This window comes from Vanessa tameamea, chromosome 23 (genome assembly GCF_037043105.1).
Source record: "Vanessa tameamea isolate UH-Manoa-2023 chromosome 23, ilVanTame1 primary haplotype, whole genome shotgun sequence".
In the NCBI taxonomy this organism is placed as follows: Eukaryota; Metazoa; Arthropoda; class Insecta; order Lepidoptera; family Nymphalidae; genus Vanessa; species Vanessa tameamea.
In genome coordinates this window covers 9165998-9183649 of record NC_087331.1, presented here as the reverse complement: position 1 = coordinate 9183649, position 17652 = coordinate 9165998, and the positions used below count along the sequence as shown (strand labels likewise).

General features: G+C 38.4%; 1 protein-coding gene across 4 annotated transcripts; it reads right to left on the bottom strand.

The window, feature by feature from the left end:
* LOC113395190 (endoplasmic reticulum metallopeptidase 1-like) lies at window positions 1-17078 on the bottom strand. Of its 4 annotated transcripts, none has more exons than XM_064218681.1 (19): window positions 16901-17075; window positions 15922-15993; window positions 14317-14433; window positions 13472-13652; window positions 12770-12931; window positions 11418-11545; window positions 10323-10421; window positions 9756-9900; window positions 8674-8825; window positions 8020-8164; window positions 7660-7780; window positions 7311-7413; window positions 5604-5796; window positions 5266-5447; window positions 4474-4605; window positions 3496-3770; window positions 1718-1830; window positions 1144-1325; window positions 1-660 (listed from the first exon to the last, which is right to left on the bottom strand). In XM_064218681.1, exons 1-19 carry the CDS (start codon window positions 16907-16909, stop codon window positions 493-495), a joined length of 2679 nt encoding a protein of 892 aa, XP_064074751.1. In that variant the 5' UTR covers window positions 16910-17075; the 3' UTR covers window positions 1-492. The 4 variants fall into 4 exon arrangements, with proteins under 4 accessions (XP_064074751.1, XP_064074753.1, XP_064074752.1 ...); XM_064218683.1 differs by having other exon boundaries at window positions 3511-3770; XM_064218682.1 differs by having other exon boundaries at window positions 15922-15990.
* Between the last annotated feature and the right edge of the window lie 574 nt (window positions 17079-17652).

The following is a 17652-nucleotide window of genomic DNA, read 5'->3' as shown; positions in this document are numbered from 1 at the left end:
TGGACAGTTTCGTATATAACTTTTAAGTGTGGTTATTCTATACAATAAATCAAATATTTGTTTAAAGCTCTTATCAGTTGTTCTAGAGTTATATTTAGTTGGACAAATAAAAAATGTAGAGATCAAAACACAAACAAAAATTTCAATTTAAATATATAATTGAAACAAAAATCCTACTTATGATCTAGTCTTATAATAACTATTATAATCACAACCCATCAATGTCTTTCTGCTGGTCACTGCTTGGTCACAGTGGGGTTGTTATACACATGTGGCCAATTTTCATTCGACCCTTACAGGTTTCTGTCGAAATTTCCCTTCCCCACCGAATACAGCATTAATTTAAGAGCGAAAAAGCCCATGAAAACTTAATGTGTTTAATATTTATTTTTATAAGTACAAATTATGTAAAGTGAAATAATCGTTGCTACGTCCATTTTTAATTTCTAAAACCCAAATAGATTATCTATTGAAATGAACTCTGTAGTAATATTAAAATACATAGTTGGTCCTAAAAGATAAATATGTCGCAATATTAAAATATTCCGGCATAACGCCGAGCAACTTTTTGTAATCTGTGGTGAAGTATTGCGGGTGATACACTCTGTGGGCGTGGTGGGAGATGTCCGCGAGGATGTCTGACTGTAAGTCCCGCGGAACCTGCAGACACGTAAACGCCATAATTGCGAAGCCGTCCACTATGAACGCGGATGCTACCGAGAAGAACCGACAAACCCACCGGTGCAGATCAACGGATATAGATTTTTCTAAAGTAATCGAAGCGAGTGACTACTATTGAAGACATTAAAGCTCACGTCAGAAAAACGTTGATAAAGAAGGCACATCAGTCAAAACAAGATTACATTCATGATAAAAGAGCGTGACCTTAGTATTTGATTTCTAGGCAGGATGTATAAAAAATTACTGACATACCTGTAATTGAAATTGTGGAAAAGTGTAGCTACTGAATTTTTTTGCGGTTCTTCTCAGTAGAATCTACTTTCTAAGCCGGTAGTAGCTTTACATATAATTCAACACTAAACCGACGATTCAAAATCGCTTTTATGAGCCTACCGGGACAAGGATTTTTTTTGACAAAAACAGAGAGAGCTGTAGGTCTACTAGAAACCAAAATACACGCACCGAGAACGTCAAAGTGAACTCCAGAGGCTGGAACACCTCGCTGTAGGTGGACGTGGAGTGTGTGATGACGAACAGCGGCCGGCCCTCGTGCGACATCGTCGCCCGCAGGGGGGAGCCCAGCGACCAGCCGCGCAGCGGCGTGGCGGGCCGCGGCCACACGCTCACCGTGTTGTAGGCGGGGCCTGCGGGGAACACGCGGGATACTTAGCGGGCTGTGTTACCATCACCCCCTCCCTTTATTCAAACAATATGGCGGACGGTCAAATGGGTCTACGGATGGTTAGTGGGTACCACCGCCATAGACATTGGCGCTGTAATATTAATTTATCCACATATGTCATCGTCACAGTCGTCTTTAGTGTGGTGTGGCTGTTTGGCGGTAGAAATTTATTCACAAAACCAGTATGTGTGCTCCGATTTCAAGTTAAAGTATTCCTAAATGTTTTGTCGTAAACAGTAAATAATGTAAAAACAGTATATTAATAGTGTTATAATCACTGCTAATCAAGAAACAGAGACCCCAGCGCGCAGGGCAGTGCGCTCCCAGGTGAGCTTTGCAGTGCGAAGGTCTCACCGCGCATAATGAAGCTCAACGCGCAGCCGTCGGCGTCGCAGGACCTGTTCGCCAACGTCAAAGAATGTTCGTACTCCGCGGGCGGGCCCATGTTTATGAATAAACTGCCTTTCCTAAAAACAAAAAAGTACGTAAGTCTGGACCAAGTATATCTCCAAGATTATTAATGAAACGTCGCCAGAAGTAGAAACAAAGTTGGTTTTCAATCTAGACGTTTGTGTTTCAATCCACGTGTTCTTTTAGTTTATAGTCAGCAATTGCAACATTGCAATTTATAATTCGCTTATGAATTTAAAGTGATAAGGATTAAACCAATTAGTAAGAATAATGCTTCTATATTGAATAATTAATTTTTTTTAAACGCAGTTCCAAATGTAGGGATTTCATCGATACAAAGTTTAGTAAGTCATAGCAGGAATAGTAACGAACGAATAACATTTGTCTCTGTGGTTGATCTTTTGAATTATTATAGTTCTGCAGCCAATCCATCAAGAAACTAAGTTTTTTTTTATTTTTTCTCGCATTTAGTAGCAGAGATATAATTTGGTAATATCTAGTTGCCCGCATTATGCAACGAATGCACATTTAATCGGTAATTAGTGAAGCGACATCACACACAGCAAGCACTCGAGCTCGCACGACACGATCCCGTAAACAGACGGCACAGAAAAAAATACATCACAAAGAATAATATCTTAAATACCTTTTTCGTAATGCCTAACTTAAAAAATGACTAAACCGATATACATGAAACTTATACCAGAAGACGCACCGCGTTTCAGAGGTTTTCGTGTATAATATTACCGTTGAAGTTCCTGCGATTCAGCTTCAAACACTTTAAACCTAGACTAGTGATTTGACATTCATGAACAAATTTTCTTGTAAAACAATAAAACGGAATCTTATGCCAAAATCTATTATTTAAGGATATATTTGAAGCTTCAGTTAATTTAGCCTTCGGGGCACGTTCGGCACACCTCGGGCAGGAGCCGTTTCGTTTCGTTTTGTTTCGCTTAGTTTGCGCTCGATGAACGGCTAACATATTGGATTACCGTGTTGGAATAACTTTTAGACCTCACCAGAGGAAAGGAAATCTCCGTCTAGGAGGGAAACATTGAAATTTTTACTAATAATAATAATGTCTAAAATATTTTGCATCGTTTATGTTAGTTAGTTTTATTTTCATAAAGTTCTAGTGTCCTTTTTTAACTTTACGTTGTTAATTTCGTTGAAGTTTTCCAACGAGACGCCACTGACTAACGCGACCCAACGCTAACGTTCGAGACGCCCGCGCGAGGCGCGCACTGCCAGCTGCAGTAACTGTACTTACCGTCCGGTATGATTGTAGCCAAGCCTATCGTGAGTAAATAAAATCTGTCGTTTAATGTATTCGATTATATAACGAGGAATACTAAATAATATTCTGATAAATGGAAACCCTGTTGACTGACTTCGTTTTCGTTGCCAGTGCACCCCGCAGGGTTACTTGTTACGTGACTAGGGCCAGTAAAAATACTCAACCGCTCGGACATCAACTAAATCGAACAACTTATTCCACTTTAGGTTAAAATACACTGAGAGGCACTGAGACGTTATGTCCCTTGTGCCTGTAGTTACACTGGCTCCCTCACCCTTCAAACCGGAACATAATAATATTAAGTATTGCTGTTTGGCGATATAATGTCTGATGAGTGGGTGGTTCGGGCTAATAATAATATTTCTCAAATATTCGAAACAAACTACCCCGCAACAGTAAAGGTTAGTCAAACAGAAATTACATAAATCTGTCGAACCGCGGCTTGTAGAGCGGCAAATTGCAATAAATATATTTTTCACATTTATCCGTCGAATACACAGTCAAATCGCTGTCGGTGATCTCAAAAGTGTCCCCGGGCCGGTCCGGCCCCGCCCCCCCGCGGGCCCCGTACAGGGGGCTCTCTCGGAGCGCTGTCAGCGCCGACTGCACGGAGTTCGCGTCTAGTTTGCTGACGAGGACGCCCGTCACGTTCTCTACGGCCGTTAGATTCGCATCGTACGTTGTTATTTGTGAGTGCTGAAAGGAAAGACATTACAGACTACATTTATTCATTCTATAACGAAAACAATTAATAATCAATTAAACGGTCTCAGTAGTGATCCGTCCGACTGTGACTATGCAAAAACAAAAGGTCTATTAGAAGTTAAGGCATTCATTATAGTCGTTGAATATAAGGTGATCGAACATCTCGTGACTGTAATGGGATTGATGCAACTGGCTCACTCACTGTACGCTCCACTTACTACACAAATGCTTAATATTTGATGATTTTACTTTCTACTCAAACAATCAGGCGGAATATTCAAATAGGCAATTCCAATACCAGGTCTTAAGACGAATAAACGAAAGTCTTGAATTGATAGAACATTCCGTCTGTGGTATACAATATGGATTCGCGTAGAAATGGGTAGAACGTCGGCGAATTTGGTACCGAAACTTTGTACGCGATATCAAAGGACGTATAGCCGATTCCGACCACAAGAAGACAAAACCCAAATAAACAACAATTGATATTCAACTGCCGCGACATCATCGGTCGAGCTCGAATATTCTATGATATTCATTATGGACTTGCGAAAAAAGGCGTTTTGAACGTCGACGAAGCCTTGTGTAAGTCTCGTGTGTGCCCTTCTAACGTGGGAATATTGGTACTGTAGTTAACCTTTGTAAAAATAATTAATTATTTATAACAAATAAAACAGTTTCTCATGATACTTACATACCAGAAATGTCTCTGCGTCGTGTGTCCGCGGTACGGGCTGAGCGGCGCGAATGCCGCACACACGCACAGCGAACTCGCAAACAGCAGCGACGCACACACGCGACCGCCGAACAGCAGCTCCACTCCCGACTGACGCACACTCGCCGTCAGCAGACACCCCACCAGGCGGCCGGGGGGGAGGGGAGGTCGACGTCGTCATTTTTACATCTCTTTCTTATCGGTAGCAGGACGAGCAAATGGGCCACCTGATGGTAAGTGGTCACCACCGCCCATACACAATGGCATCCCTTACATTAAAATGCGCCACCAACCTCGGGAACTAAGATGTTATGTCCCTTGTGCCTGTATTTACACTGGCTCACTCTCCCTACAAATCGGAACACAACAATAGTGAGTACTGGTGTTTGGCGGTAAAATATCTGATGAGTGAACAGTACCCATGCAGACACGCTTGCACAAAGCGCTACCACCAAGTAAAAACAAGTTAAATAGAATAATCGAGATATCTACTTGTTTTAAAAAGATCCGAGCACGGGAAGCCGTCGGTCCGGCGTGAGTGTGTGTTTGCCGTCACGTCGGAGTATGAGAGTGTGGGAATAGAGAGTGCACCCGTATTTACGCACAGAACTACGTCATAATATGCCCTGCGTAGCTCACCAGCTCACCTGAGATTGGGCGCCTCAATGAAATCGGTCAACGCGACATCGGTATCATTATTAAAACCCCACTTGTATGACGTTAACGCATAATGTTTATTTCGTTTGAGAACAAAAAGCAAAAGCGTCTCACGACAGGGGCCACGGCCAGCGAGGCGAGCACCGCGGTGACGGCCGCCACCGTGTAGTCGGGGGCGTCGGAGCCCGAGCGGCCCATGATGGGCACCAGCAGCGGCAGCAGGCGGGCCGCCAGCGACACGCACATCGCGCTCGCCGGCAGCAGCAGGACCACCTCGAGCACCAGGTGCCGCCAGCCTGCGGCGACGCACTCGGAGGCTAATATTTCGATGGACACACCCGTACCCGCGCGGTCGGGGCGCGACCGGCCGACCGCCCACTCATTTTTTCCATCGATACAGGAGAGACTGAGACCACGACAAATATCGCAGGAGGAGTCCTCCCGAATCTCACCCGTCAACCTCCGGTATCGGACGGCCGTCAGCGACACGAGGCCGGCGAGCGCCGCGGGCAGCAGCGGCGCGGCGACCGCGTACCGCACGCCGGCCAGCCGCGGCAGCGCGCACAGCAGCAGCAGCGCGGCCGCCTGCAGCGCGCGGGCCGCCGCCTGCGCGCGCGCCGCGCGGGCGGCGCGACTGGCGCTGCGCTGGGGGCCGACATCGCGTTCGTTTCATCTCCTTCTCACGTATCGTACGATGTAACGTTAAACAAAGACAGGGCGACAGCTGAAATCGGATGTCAACACCGATTTTTCATCCAAATATCCGATGCGCGACCGGTGTCACAAGCATCGAATACCACCCGTGCCCGGTAGCTGTCCGACGCACGACGTCGTACGTGAGCTCACTTCGGGAATAACGGAACACAAGTACGGCACATCACAACTCATACTTAACTTAATATTAATATTTAAAATACAGTGTAAACTCTTTATAACGTCATCCTTTGTAACGATAAACTCCCTATAAAGCGGAAGTGAGCACAACTCGGTAGGTATAGCGATACAGTCATTCTCTATTACGAAGAAATGTGTTCATATTTTTAGACAGTAAATATTTATTATCGGTATTATTGTTTACGTTATGTTATCAGGTAACAAATCTAATGTCCAAAGAGCGTATTACTGTTCTGGTAGCTGCCAATATGAGAGGCACAGAAAAAGGAAAGCTCTTGGTTACAGGCAAATCAAAAAACCCTGTGTGTTTCAAGAACATAAAACAGTTGCCAGTTACGTACAGAGCAAACAAGTCAGCTTGGACATGACATTTTTGAAAAAGAAGTGAGAAAATGGGATGTTGATTTAAAATCACGGAAAATTTTGTTTCTAGTACACAATTGTCCTGCTCATCCAACCATATGTAATCTTCGAAACATAGAGTTAGCATTATTCCCTGCTAATACCACCAGTACTTTACAACCAATGGATCAAAGTGTAATTAAAAGCCTAAAAGGTCACTATAGACGGAAAATCTGATATTGCCTTTATGAACTTAAATCTAATAACTTAAAACCTCTTGAACTTTATTGATCATACACATTACCGTCTTTACACTTGGGCACATGGGGCACGTGCCCAGGCCCCCATCCTGAGAGGGCCCCGAAGAACCAACAATTTCCTTCACACGTTTGTGCTCACGTTGACTGCTATGTATATTTTCGAAAGTGATATATTTGTAAGAAATAAAAATTTATCAAAAAAGACTATTGACGATTGTCGATATTAAAAGTAGAAAGACGTGCTCTCCATGAAAGAAATAGATATACTATAAAATAGCCATAAGATTGTACGACCAATTAGATTCCTACGAATTTACGAAAATTACCGCACAGTTTATTTGAAACTACCCTAAGGCCCGGCCGTAAGCAAAGTATTTGTACATGGTAGTAAATATCTACCAAAAGGGCACCAAATTTCAGGGGTGCCCAAGGGCCCTAGCATAGCTCGAGACGGCTCTGATTATACATCAACTAATGTATAAGCTTCCGCGATCCTAGATTCAAATCCCGAACGGACTATTAATAATATAGCTACTTAAAACCAATTCATATAAATATATATATGAATTAAAGTAAAACAATAGTAATAACTGACATTTTGTAGAAACATTATAGAAATAAAATCTCATAACAATATTATAGTGACTTGTAAATTGTATTCACCTTCCCTGCTCTCCAAGAGTCGAAGGCGTGTGATGCGGCGGTCATCGCTATAACAAACGGTCCTATGTAGAGCGGTACCACCAACCACTGCTCGGAGAGATATCTAAAATTACAGAAATTATGAAGGTGAATATGAATATTAGTCATCCTCAATAGACATTGAACATTGTTAATATTAAATCAAATTAATAATATACACTAGACGAATAATGTAACTCTGTCCGTTTGTTTAACCACTAAGGCATCGAAATGATCCTTATAAACAAAAGTGTCTTGTGACCGTAGAAATAAAGCTTTAAATTAGAGAATTCGGGCGAATCTATGTCAAGGGTACATGTCAAGGTCACACCTCATCTGCGTGGTTGTGGCGACCATCACGACGGTATTCAGAGCGACCACCGCGAGGCCGAATAGCACACACACTATTCGACCGACGGCCGACCACAGTAGTTCTATTACAGAAGATCGTCCTGAAATTTATTGATTTCAAAATTATCTATATTAATAAAATTGTCATTTTTTTACATAAAACTTATTCCACAAGATAGAGCACGTTTCAGAGAAGTTTGAAGAATATATAAAACGACTGTATATGTATAAAGACGATAACTTATTTATTAGAATAGTAATGTGCTCAGTCCAGCTGTGGGCATTTACGTTACCATAATAATATTAAATAGGATGAGATGACGACGATGAAAAAACTCACGGAATCCAAACAGCCACAGGAAGTACACCACACTGGAGAGACCCAGCAGACCGACGAGTACGTCTGCGACGAGGGCGGTAGTCGTGGAGTACGTCACCATGAACAGTCCCATATAGTCGTAGTAGACCACAGTGGATTTCGACTCCTGGAATTTTAACAAATTTAGCACATTGTTAAGAATTTGTTCGAGGCACATTTTGAGCATCATTTAACGAAAACAGTAAAAAGATGAAAGAAAAATCAGGCTGCAAATATCCCACTGCTAGGGGAGGAGAACCCTCGGGGCACACTCGGGGCACCCTCGGGGCACCCTCCTCACTCGCAGCTTTTGCGACACCCTCACAGAAGACCAAAAGCCCCCCCCCCCCACGCACGACCTTCCCCTGCCGATGTTATCTTCCGGCACCAAACAAACTCGACTCACTCAGTCTTCACAACGCGTACATAAAGTATGCCATGAGCGGGAAGCAGCCGCCGAGACCACCGAGTGCTGCCTACTCGGCCGGTACGGTTCGTTTTTTTTCTTATTGCCTCGAAAAGGAGAAACTATCGAGTCTCTAGCTAGTTCTCGCAAAAATCTACATTCCGAAGCGGTCCCTCGATGATTCTAAGGGCCTGTTTAAATAAAATACAATTTTATTGATATTCGCCAACCTTATTCTCCAACTCCTCGCTGTCAGCCAGTTCCCGCACGAGGCTCAGCAGCATGTTGCCAGCGTTCTGGATGACTCCATCCTGTATAAGCTCCGGCCTGTCGTTGCGGGTGTGGTAGACGTTACCGCCCTTTATGAAAGCTATGTCGATACCTGAAATGTTGCAGTAAAAATAACATTGTATCACTGTTGACAACCTTTTTTTGGTACTGGCTTACTTTAGTGTTACCAACTTAAAAAATAAAAGAATAGTAGGCAAAAAGTTCGAAACATAAGTATTATTTGTTTTCCTCAGATTTATAATAATGATTACTTGGCGGTAGGGCCTTGTGCAAGCCCATTTGGGTAGGTACCGACCACTCGTTAGATATTCTACAAATAATCCTTAAATATACAACACTCGAATAAATCAAAATATACTTTATTCGGTAAAGCTACCACCGGTTCGGAATGTAGATTCTATCGACAAGGACTGGCAAGAAACTCATAATCAGCCTGTAAATTTCCCACTGCTGGGCTAAGGCCTCCTCTCCCGTTGAGGAGAAGGTATGGAGCATATTCCACCACGCTGCTCCAATGCGGGTTGGTGGAAACACATGTGGCAGAATTTCGTTGAAATTAGACACATGCAGGTTTCCTCACGATGTTTTCCTTCACCGCCGAGCACGAGATGAATTATAAACAAATTAAGCACATGTAAATTCAGTGGTGCCTGCCTGGGTTTGAACCCGAAATCATCGGTTAAGATGTACGCGTTCTAACCACTGGGCCATCTCGGCTCTTCGGCAAGAAACTCAATATATATAAATAATATATCCTGCCTGGAAGTCAACAAGCATTAAATCCATGCTTTTTTAACATCTATAAATCTTGTGTTGAATAATATGCTTTATCTATTAACGTTTTTAACGAGTGATTAGAGTTTACGAATCGGCAAAGTTAAAAATATCTGCCAAAAATGAGTTATTGACTTTGTTAGACTAGATTAACACTGATTCTAGCAAAGTGATTAATGTTACTCTGGATACACATAACACTGTCGTAAATATATTGTGGCGCAACAGTGAGTTGCATTACACTCACCATGTATGTTCCCGAAATCTCTGAAAATCCTGAAGTCAGTATCTGAGGGTATGACCCCCGAAGCGAACAAAACCTCCCCCAAGCCTTGCGCGTTCGGTCTCGAGCAAGTCCTCTTGTACGCCATCAGCACCCTCGGATCCGTTACCTGGATGAATTGCGACCAATGTGTTAAGTACATGATGAAAATGTAGGCAAATGGGTCATCATAAACAGGACAACCCGTCAACGTTGACACTGTCGGAAATCGAAGCCATTTTTAAGCTGTCATTGCACGAACTATGAAAACAACATTGTTATATCATTCTCACTTCAAACAACACCATATTCACTCGTCGTATTGATGCTTGATGGTAGAACAACAAACAGAAATGACTATACTGCTTACTGCATCACTGGAGGTGAGATGTGTATCTCCAGTAATACAGCAAGTATTTTTATCATTCCTTAGATGGAACTTGACAAAACAGTTGTGGTTTTTTTTTTATTAATTTAGATTTATCTATGAAGGCCAAAAGAAAAATTGCTATTGTTGATACAGTGATTGTAATTGATTCAAGTTTGACTCACCTGGAAAACGCTCGGCTTTCCGTTCATTCCGGCTGAATCTAAATTGACAACGTTCGTAACGCCCTTCGCCCACGGGTGACTGAGGAACCCGTGACTCCCCTGTAAACGTTTTGCTACGATGTATAAGTTTTATTAATAGGTTAACAGTAACAGTCCCATAGGCACTCACAACCTCTATTTTTCAGGTCATGTTTTGTAGCTCATTCCACTACGCGAGATTGATTCATAGTTAATTCACTGGCAACATTGATTTGGGCTGATAATCAAATTTAGAATTACCTTTAAATATTACACAAAAGTAAAGCATTACTAAATTTGCTTAATTTGAGTTTATAATTCATATCGTGCTCGGCGGTGAAGGAAAACATCGCGAGGAAACCTGCGTGTGTCTAAATTCAACGAAATTCTTCCACGTGTGAATCCAAACAAACCCGCATTGGAGCAGCTTGGTGTAATATGCTCCAAACCTTCTCCTCAAAGGGAGAAAAGGCCTTAGACCAACAGTGGGAAATTTACAGGCTGTTACTGTGTATTACATAAAAGTATTCATATCTAAATAGACTAGCTATGACTAGCTTTGATAATAAGATGGTGGATCTTACAAGCGACGGTCGAAATGATTATAATAAAGCTGTTGCCTCACATCAGCCATTCTTAAGCGCGATATATTTTTACGTAATATGTAGTTAGGCAAATGGTCATATGGACCACCTAATGGCAAGAGAAACGCCCATAGACATTGGCGCCAGTTGGTGGCGCATCACACCAATTTTAGGAGCTAAGTTATGTTATGTCCCTTGTGCCTGTAGTTACACTGACTCACTCAACCTTCAAACCGGAACACAATACTGCTAAGAAATGCTGTTTGGCGGTAAAATACCTGATGAGTCAGCCAGCCAGTTGAAGCCCTACCCTACCAAGTAAGTCAAGAAGAGAACAGTCTACTGTTATAAAAGGTTAGGACCCAAATCCTAGTAAGTTACTAGTAACGACTAGTATTTAAGATATATACACTACAAACATAAATGATGTAAACACGTAAATAACATACTTATATAACAATAACAGTTATTAGTAGTAAACAGTTCCGCTCACCATGAGGGCACTCTCTTCAGCGCCGTTGAAGAGAAAGATTATGTTATGTTTCAGTTTTTGCTTCCTCCGAGATAACTTGGACAAAGTTTCCGCCATCGCGGCGCAGAACACGCCATTGTCCGACGCACCTGGATCAGTATGTTTTTAGTGTCAGCATTCAATAAATAAACTAGCCAATCGGTTAACGGGATATAAGGCTTGCTATCTATTGTATGGACAGTGTCAGTAATATTCTTCCAGTGCCGAAGTGTACTATGCTACTCTAATGACCGCTTACAATCTTGTAGAACTATTGTCCGATATGTCATTATGTTACTCATTTAATTTATTTCTTTATTCGGCACACAAAACAGTTATCGACATAATTATTATAAGCAAATACATACAAGGATTGATTTAGTCGCATTTTAAAGCGACTTGTAATCGTTTACTTTTTTTTAAATAAATTTTAGAAGTTGCAATTTTGACTTATTTTGAATAAATCTAAAAAACGTGATAACTCAAAAATGGTTCACTTTTGCATCATGCATATGGGGGTTAAAATTATCGCAAATAGTCACCCCTACTATTATATGATAGATTATATTATATATATAAAATAAAATGATGTCAACTTTATTTTAATAATGCTATTCGAGGAATAACAACTTAATTTAATTATGAATTCGTTAGTAAAAACAATGAAAAACAGAGGACCAAAATCCGATCCTTGAGGCACTCCAAAAAAATCGCGTCTACTGATGATATAAAACGCTTTACGGTTACGATTTGTGATTACGCATTAATTTGATATTATTTTCACCCAACGTTAAGTCTTTTAAGACCTTTTGATCTTAATTTGTTAAAAAGAAAGAAAATTTCAAATAAAATAAGTCACGATTAACTTAATTGAATGCTTTCAAAATATCTGTATAGATTGCATCCACTTGTTTTGTGGCAGTTTGACGGTTTCGATTCGACAGCAATTAGTTTAACTTTTTTGTGGAACTAAATATAATAATCATACATAATTATTTTTACACAAATATTTGCATTTTTTCTATAAAATTAATAAGATTAATCTAGAAATTAAATGCCCTGTAAATAAAATGTGTAAATATATAAAAAATATTTGTTGTCTGAGTGTGTTGTGTAAATTCACAGATAAATTTTAATTGAATTATGCATAAACTCGTCGTGTTTATTTTATTCAAAACATTATATTATCAGAAAAGCCTCTTAGGCTGGCATTGATTAAAACTACGCTCTGCTTTAAATAACTTTCAAAAGTGATATAGTATGCTATGTAGACATTTTGCCATAAAACCTTGTAATCATAAAAAGAATCAAATAACACATATAGAAGTCCTTACCAATAGCAAAGGGTACCGAGTCGTAATGACAGTTGACCAACAACGATGTCCCGATGGTACCGTTGGGATGGAAACCGCTCTCACCTTCCAACACCGCTATGACGTTCGAAACGTTCTGGTAACAGTTCACATGGGGGGAGCTGGATGCTAACCAGTAATCACCTATAATACATTTCAAAACATTGTTAACCCTTCTTTAAAATAATATTTAGTATTATATGGACGTTTGAACCGGGACGTTGTGGACAAATTTGTACCCATAGCAGATAAAGGAGTCTCAAGGCGCTGTCATTATTTTATGAAAGCAATTTTAAGGAACCGCCTGCAAATATAAATATGCTGGGCTCAATCAAGTTGCTCTAATCCATCCAGACAGAATTTCGACCAACTATTGCAGGTTTCCTAAAGATTTTGTTGACCTTGTTACACCGGCTCACTAACCCATCAAACCGGAACATAGCAATATTAAATATTTCTGTTTGTCGGTAAAATATATGATGAAGGAATCCTACAACTCAAGATAAGCACATAAATATAGCAGAATTTGCCCGTGAATCCACAATCTTCGTTAAGAAGTCAAATAAGGAATGATCTTCAAAGTACTCCAAAAAAGGAGAAGATACAGCCCAGCAGTGGGATATTTACAGAAATATTTATTTACTATAGAAATGAAATGTCGATAAACCTGTCAGTCCTACTCACCAGAAACAAACTGCCAATCAGTTCTCACGGGTATGTTTGCTTTGTTAGCAATTTCATCAACGAGATCTTTCATATCACTAGTTTTAATCAAGTGAAACAATGTCCCTGCGACCCTGGGCTGGCCTCCGAGTATGCGATTGAGGTAAACCTTTGCGGTTTCTTCGCTAAATGTATTCGAATCCTGGAATCAGTTTCATTAAACCCATAAGAAGAAAGACTAGCGAATTATCATCGAAATTTCCGATAAGCCCATTGTGACAGACTACATCCAGCAGGCACCTAAGCACTTTTGAATCATCATGTTAGTTTTAAATTAATTAAAGTTTACCATCAGTTCGGAGTGATAGTTAGGCATACCAGCAAATTGGTCACCTGATCACTTATACTGATAAATGTTAACCTTCCTTTACATTTTCTATGCGCCACCAATATTGGAAACTAAGATGTCATGTCCCTTGTTCCCGTAGTTACACTGGATCGCTCACACTTCAAACACAATAATTCTGAATATTATGAATCTACATTAGACTAGACACATATTATAGTGCATCGGTGTATGGAGACACGGATGTATTATCTATTACCTGACTCTCATAAGCCAAAATGATGAAATATCCGATACGACCTGAAAGGGTTCAGGCGCAGGACTAACGGCTTTACATGCTTCTCGAGATACTGGACAGCTACTGAGTTTTTATTGAGGTTTTGTCTCGGGATCTGTAGCCTTATTAATTAGCCACTAGATCAACAAGACAGTCAGATAACTTGTCATAAGGAAAGCTCATAGCCCCATTGGGCCTCACATGCATGTTATCATTGCTGTAGTAATTAAAAAAAAAACTTACATCATCTGCAATGTCTCTTTCACGGATAACTGTTGGCATAGCATCTTCAATAACTATAACTATATATGTAAGAAGCAAGTAGAAACCAAAAAATAATAATATATATGGGCCAGCAACCTAAAATGGAAACAGATGATGTTTAATTACACTTTAAATATATTTTTTTCATATTAATAAGAATGAGTGTTGCCAGTGGTCGAAATTCGAACATAATCACATTTGTGGTAAATTTTTGGTAAGCATGTATTATTAACGCTTTGAACTTCTTATTTACTATTTTTTTAATTGATTATACTAAAACTCTTAAATAGCTACAAAACTAAAAAAAAAAACAGTAAAATTCCCAATGCTGGACTTTTGAGGAGAATTTTAAGCTTATTCAGTTATACTACCCAAAGCCTGATTGGTGATTGGTGGTGAATTGTTGGTATCAACTTTGAAGATGAATTGGCTGATGTTATTTAGGCTGTTCGAACGGCGCCGTTTAATAAAGTGGCTAGGCATATCATTGATTTGCTAATTTAATCAATTGGCTGCTACATATAATTTTTATCTATATTCAACATCTAATACAAGTTACGTAATCCACTTTAATGAAGTATTATCGAGAACTTTTTGAACAACAAAATGATATGAGAAATATAAGGATAAATATACCAAACATAATTATACAATAATGTTTTTCTATCTGATGTGATGAAACTACAAGGTAAATTAATTATTATGCAATACTTTCCTAATATTTCTGAAGTCAACTATATACTATTGTCGGTTTATCATGTGAGTAACAACATTATTGTTAAATGCCAAAAATTTCATATATCAGTTGATACACACAAAAACTCCATATCAGTCAACTTGAAATGCGAATTAATCTCAGTAATATACAATAATTGTATATAAAAGAAGCTGTTAAATTATTGTATAAAAAATATAACTAAGTAATTCTAAAAATGTATTTGATTTACCAATAAAATATGTATGTGTAATTTGTTATTATCATTATTAAGTTATTGTACTTAACTACTAATTACACTATACAGTATTTATTGCAGTTCTCCAGCTTTGGTCCTACACATACATTGACATAAAATAAGATAACCAAACCCGCATTGGAGCAGCGTGGTGGAATATGCTCCAAACCATCTCCTCAAAGGGAGAGGAGGCCTTAGCCCAGCAGTGGGAAATTTACAGGCTGCTAATGTTATGTAATACATTGACAATGAGATTCATACATAGACTATTTTACTAATTTTGTCTTTTTTTCAATTTGATTTCTTCCAAGCACATTATGAATATAATGCATTAAGTACACTAATGTATGACTTTGATGATATTGTAAGGTGATGTTGCATGAAGAAAGTTAAGACAAAAAGTAGAAGCAGTTATGCCCTTACTTATAAACATTGTACAGTGAGTATAAATGAAAACTGACATGACATCATTGAACTAATCACTCCACATACAACATTTATACATAAAACCAATAACTTTTTGTAACCATATATATTTATATTATGAATGATCCGTTGTTAAATTGGTATTCAGAAAATAATAAATGAAACATGCATTGTTATTGTGTGAAATTATAAATAGCATAATAACCCTTTGTGAAGATTTTTCCTCATGATCATTCCCCTCGATGGTTGGAAGACCAGCAAAAGTTTGCCGGTTCTTCTGTAAGTATTAAAAAACAAAAACAAAAATTATTTTCCTAGAATTAATGTACACACTGTTAACACAAGGAACAACATATACTTATAGTTTCGATTACCCGACTATACAGGGTTAGTAATTCCTTTGAAGGAAAATGTAGCAAATTTTTACAACAAAATCCCAGAAGATGTAAAATTTAAAAGAATGTGACTTTTTAGTTGATTGCACCCCTTGGAAATAAGATGACCGCCTCTGGATCATTCCAAATTAAAAAAAAAAAATTAATAACCCTATAAAAAAATCCACATTCGTTTTTTTGTGTGTATATTTCTTAAAATTAATAACTTCTGTAATTAATTTTAAAAAATTACTTTGACTAAGTATTGTTAAGTTTTTGATTATTGAAATCTGCTAATTGGATAATATTTACAAACATCTACTTGTCCTTAGTACTTGGAAATTTTTCATCTACAATATTTTCTATCATATTATTAAGTACTATGTTAATTCCCAACTGAATCTCATTTGCTGATCAATAAATCAAACTTAATATGAACTTGTTGTCTAATATCTTGTAGAGTCAAGATCAGAATTTACAAAACACTTATAATATGATAGAAAAGAATATAGATGGATAAACTTCCAAGTACTTATTATTATGAAAGGGGGATATTCTGTCATCAGCAATTATTATTCAATTACATACGAGGATATCATTAATAATTTCAATTTCAACAAAATAATTTATTTTTCTTTGTACTGAGGAAAATCTCAAATAATATGTATTATACATACATCGACTTTTTAAAGTTTTATTAAATAAGGACACTAAGTCCCCGGTTGTAAAATTAACTAATGTTAAAGTTACTATATCAGTCTTGCTATGATAACTTTTTATTTAAAAGGTAAATCTTGTATATTTACTTACGGATGACATTTCTTTAGAAAAATGTTTTGATGATACCGGACACCGGTAGGTAACACATTAAAAAGGTATTACTAAAAATAATTATTACTTGAATCTTGTTACACTCCTTTGTTAGATATCGCTTGTAGAATTAAATATCACTATTTAGTTATTTACTTCGAAGACCGTAATAATTTAAATATTTGATTTTAATGAAACTTGAAGGTAAACACTAACAGTAAACAAAACACTACACTCGACTTTAACTTTTATATTGGCTGATGGCTCATGTTATCAAATATCATTTCTGATATGGCAATGTCAAAAAAGATAATATTGCCATCATCTACACATCGTCTTAACCTAAAGTGTTATAATATTATTGTTTTTGCTTATAGTAACATAAAAAGCAAAGATAAATGAACAGTTTAAAATAAACCTTTAAATCCTTTTTATTTTATATCATTTTTAAGCATACATTTTGTATTTGACCTTTAAATTAAATTAAAAAAGTTTGTCGGCGATACTGTCAGATTGAGGACTTGAAAATTACCTGTATGCTAATGTTTCTTGTACACTAAAAACTTAAATTCCCAGAATACGATAGTCAACGTACTAAATAAATTATTGGATTATTTTAATCATGAGTGTTAATCGATTCTTATAAAGTATCTTATTAAAATACTATGTCGTAATTATTTTTTTTCGTAATAATTAGCTTTAAATACGGGAAAAATATAAAAATTTAGAAGGAAAGGGAAGCAATAATAGCC

Excerpts from the sequence above, each read along its gene's own strand:
- LOC113395190 (XM_064218681.1), bottom strand. Across the intron at positions 8,165-8,673 it reads GCGAGGAGTTGGAGAATAAG|GAGTCGAAATCCACTGTGGT; the intron begins GTTGGCGAATAT and ends TTAAAATTCCAG. Across the intron at positions 7,781-8,019 it reads CCTGTGGCTGTTTGGATTCC|GACGATCTTCTGTAATAGAA; the intron begins GTGAGTTTTTTC and ends AATAAATTTCAG.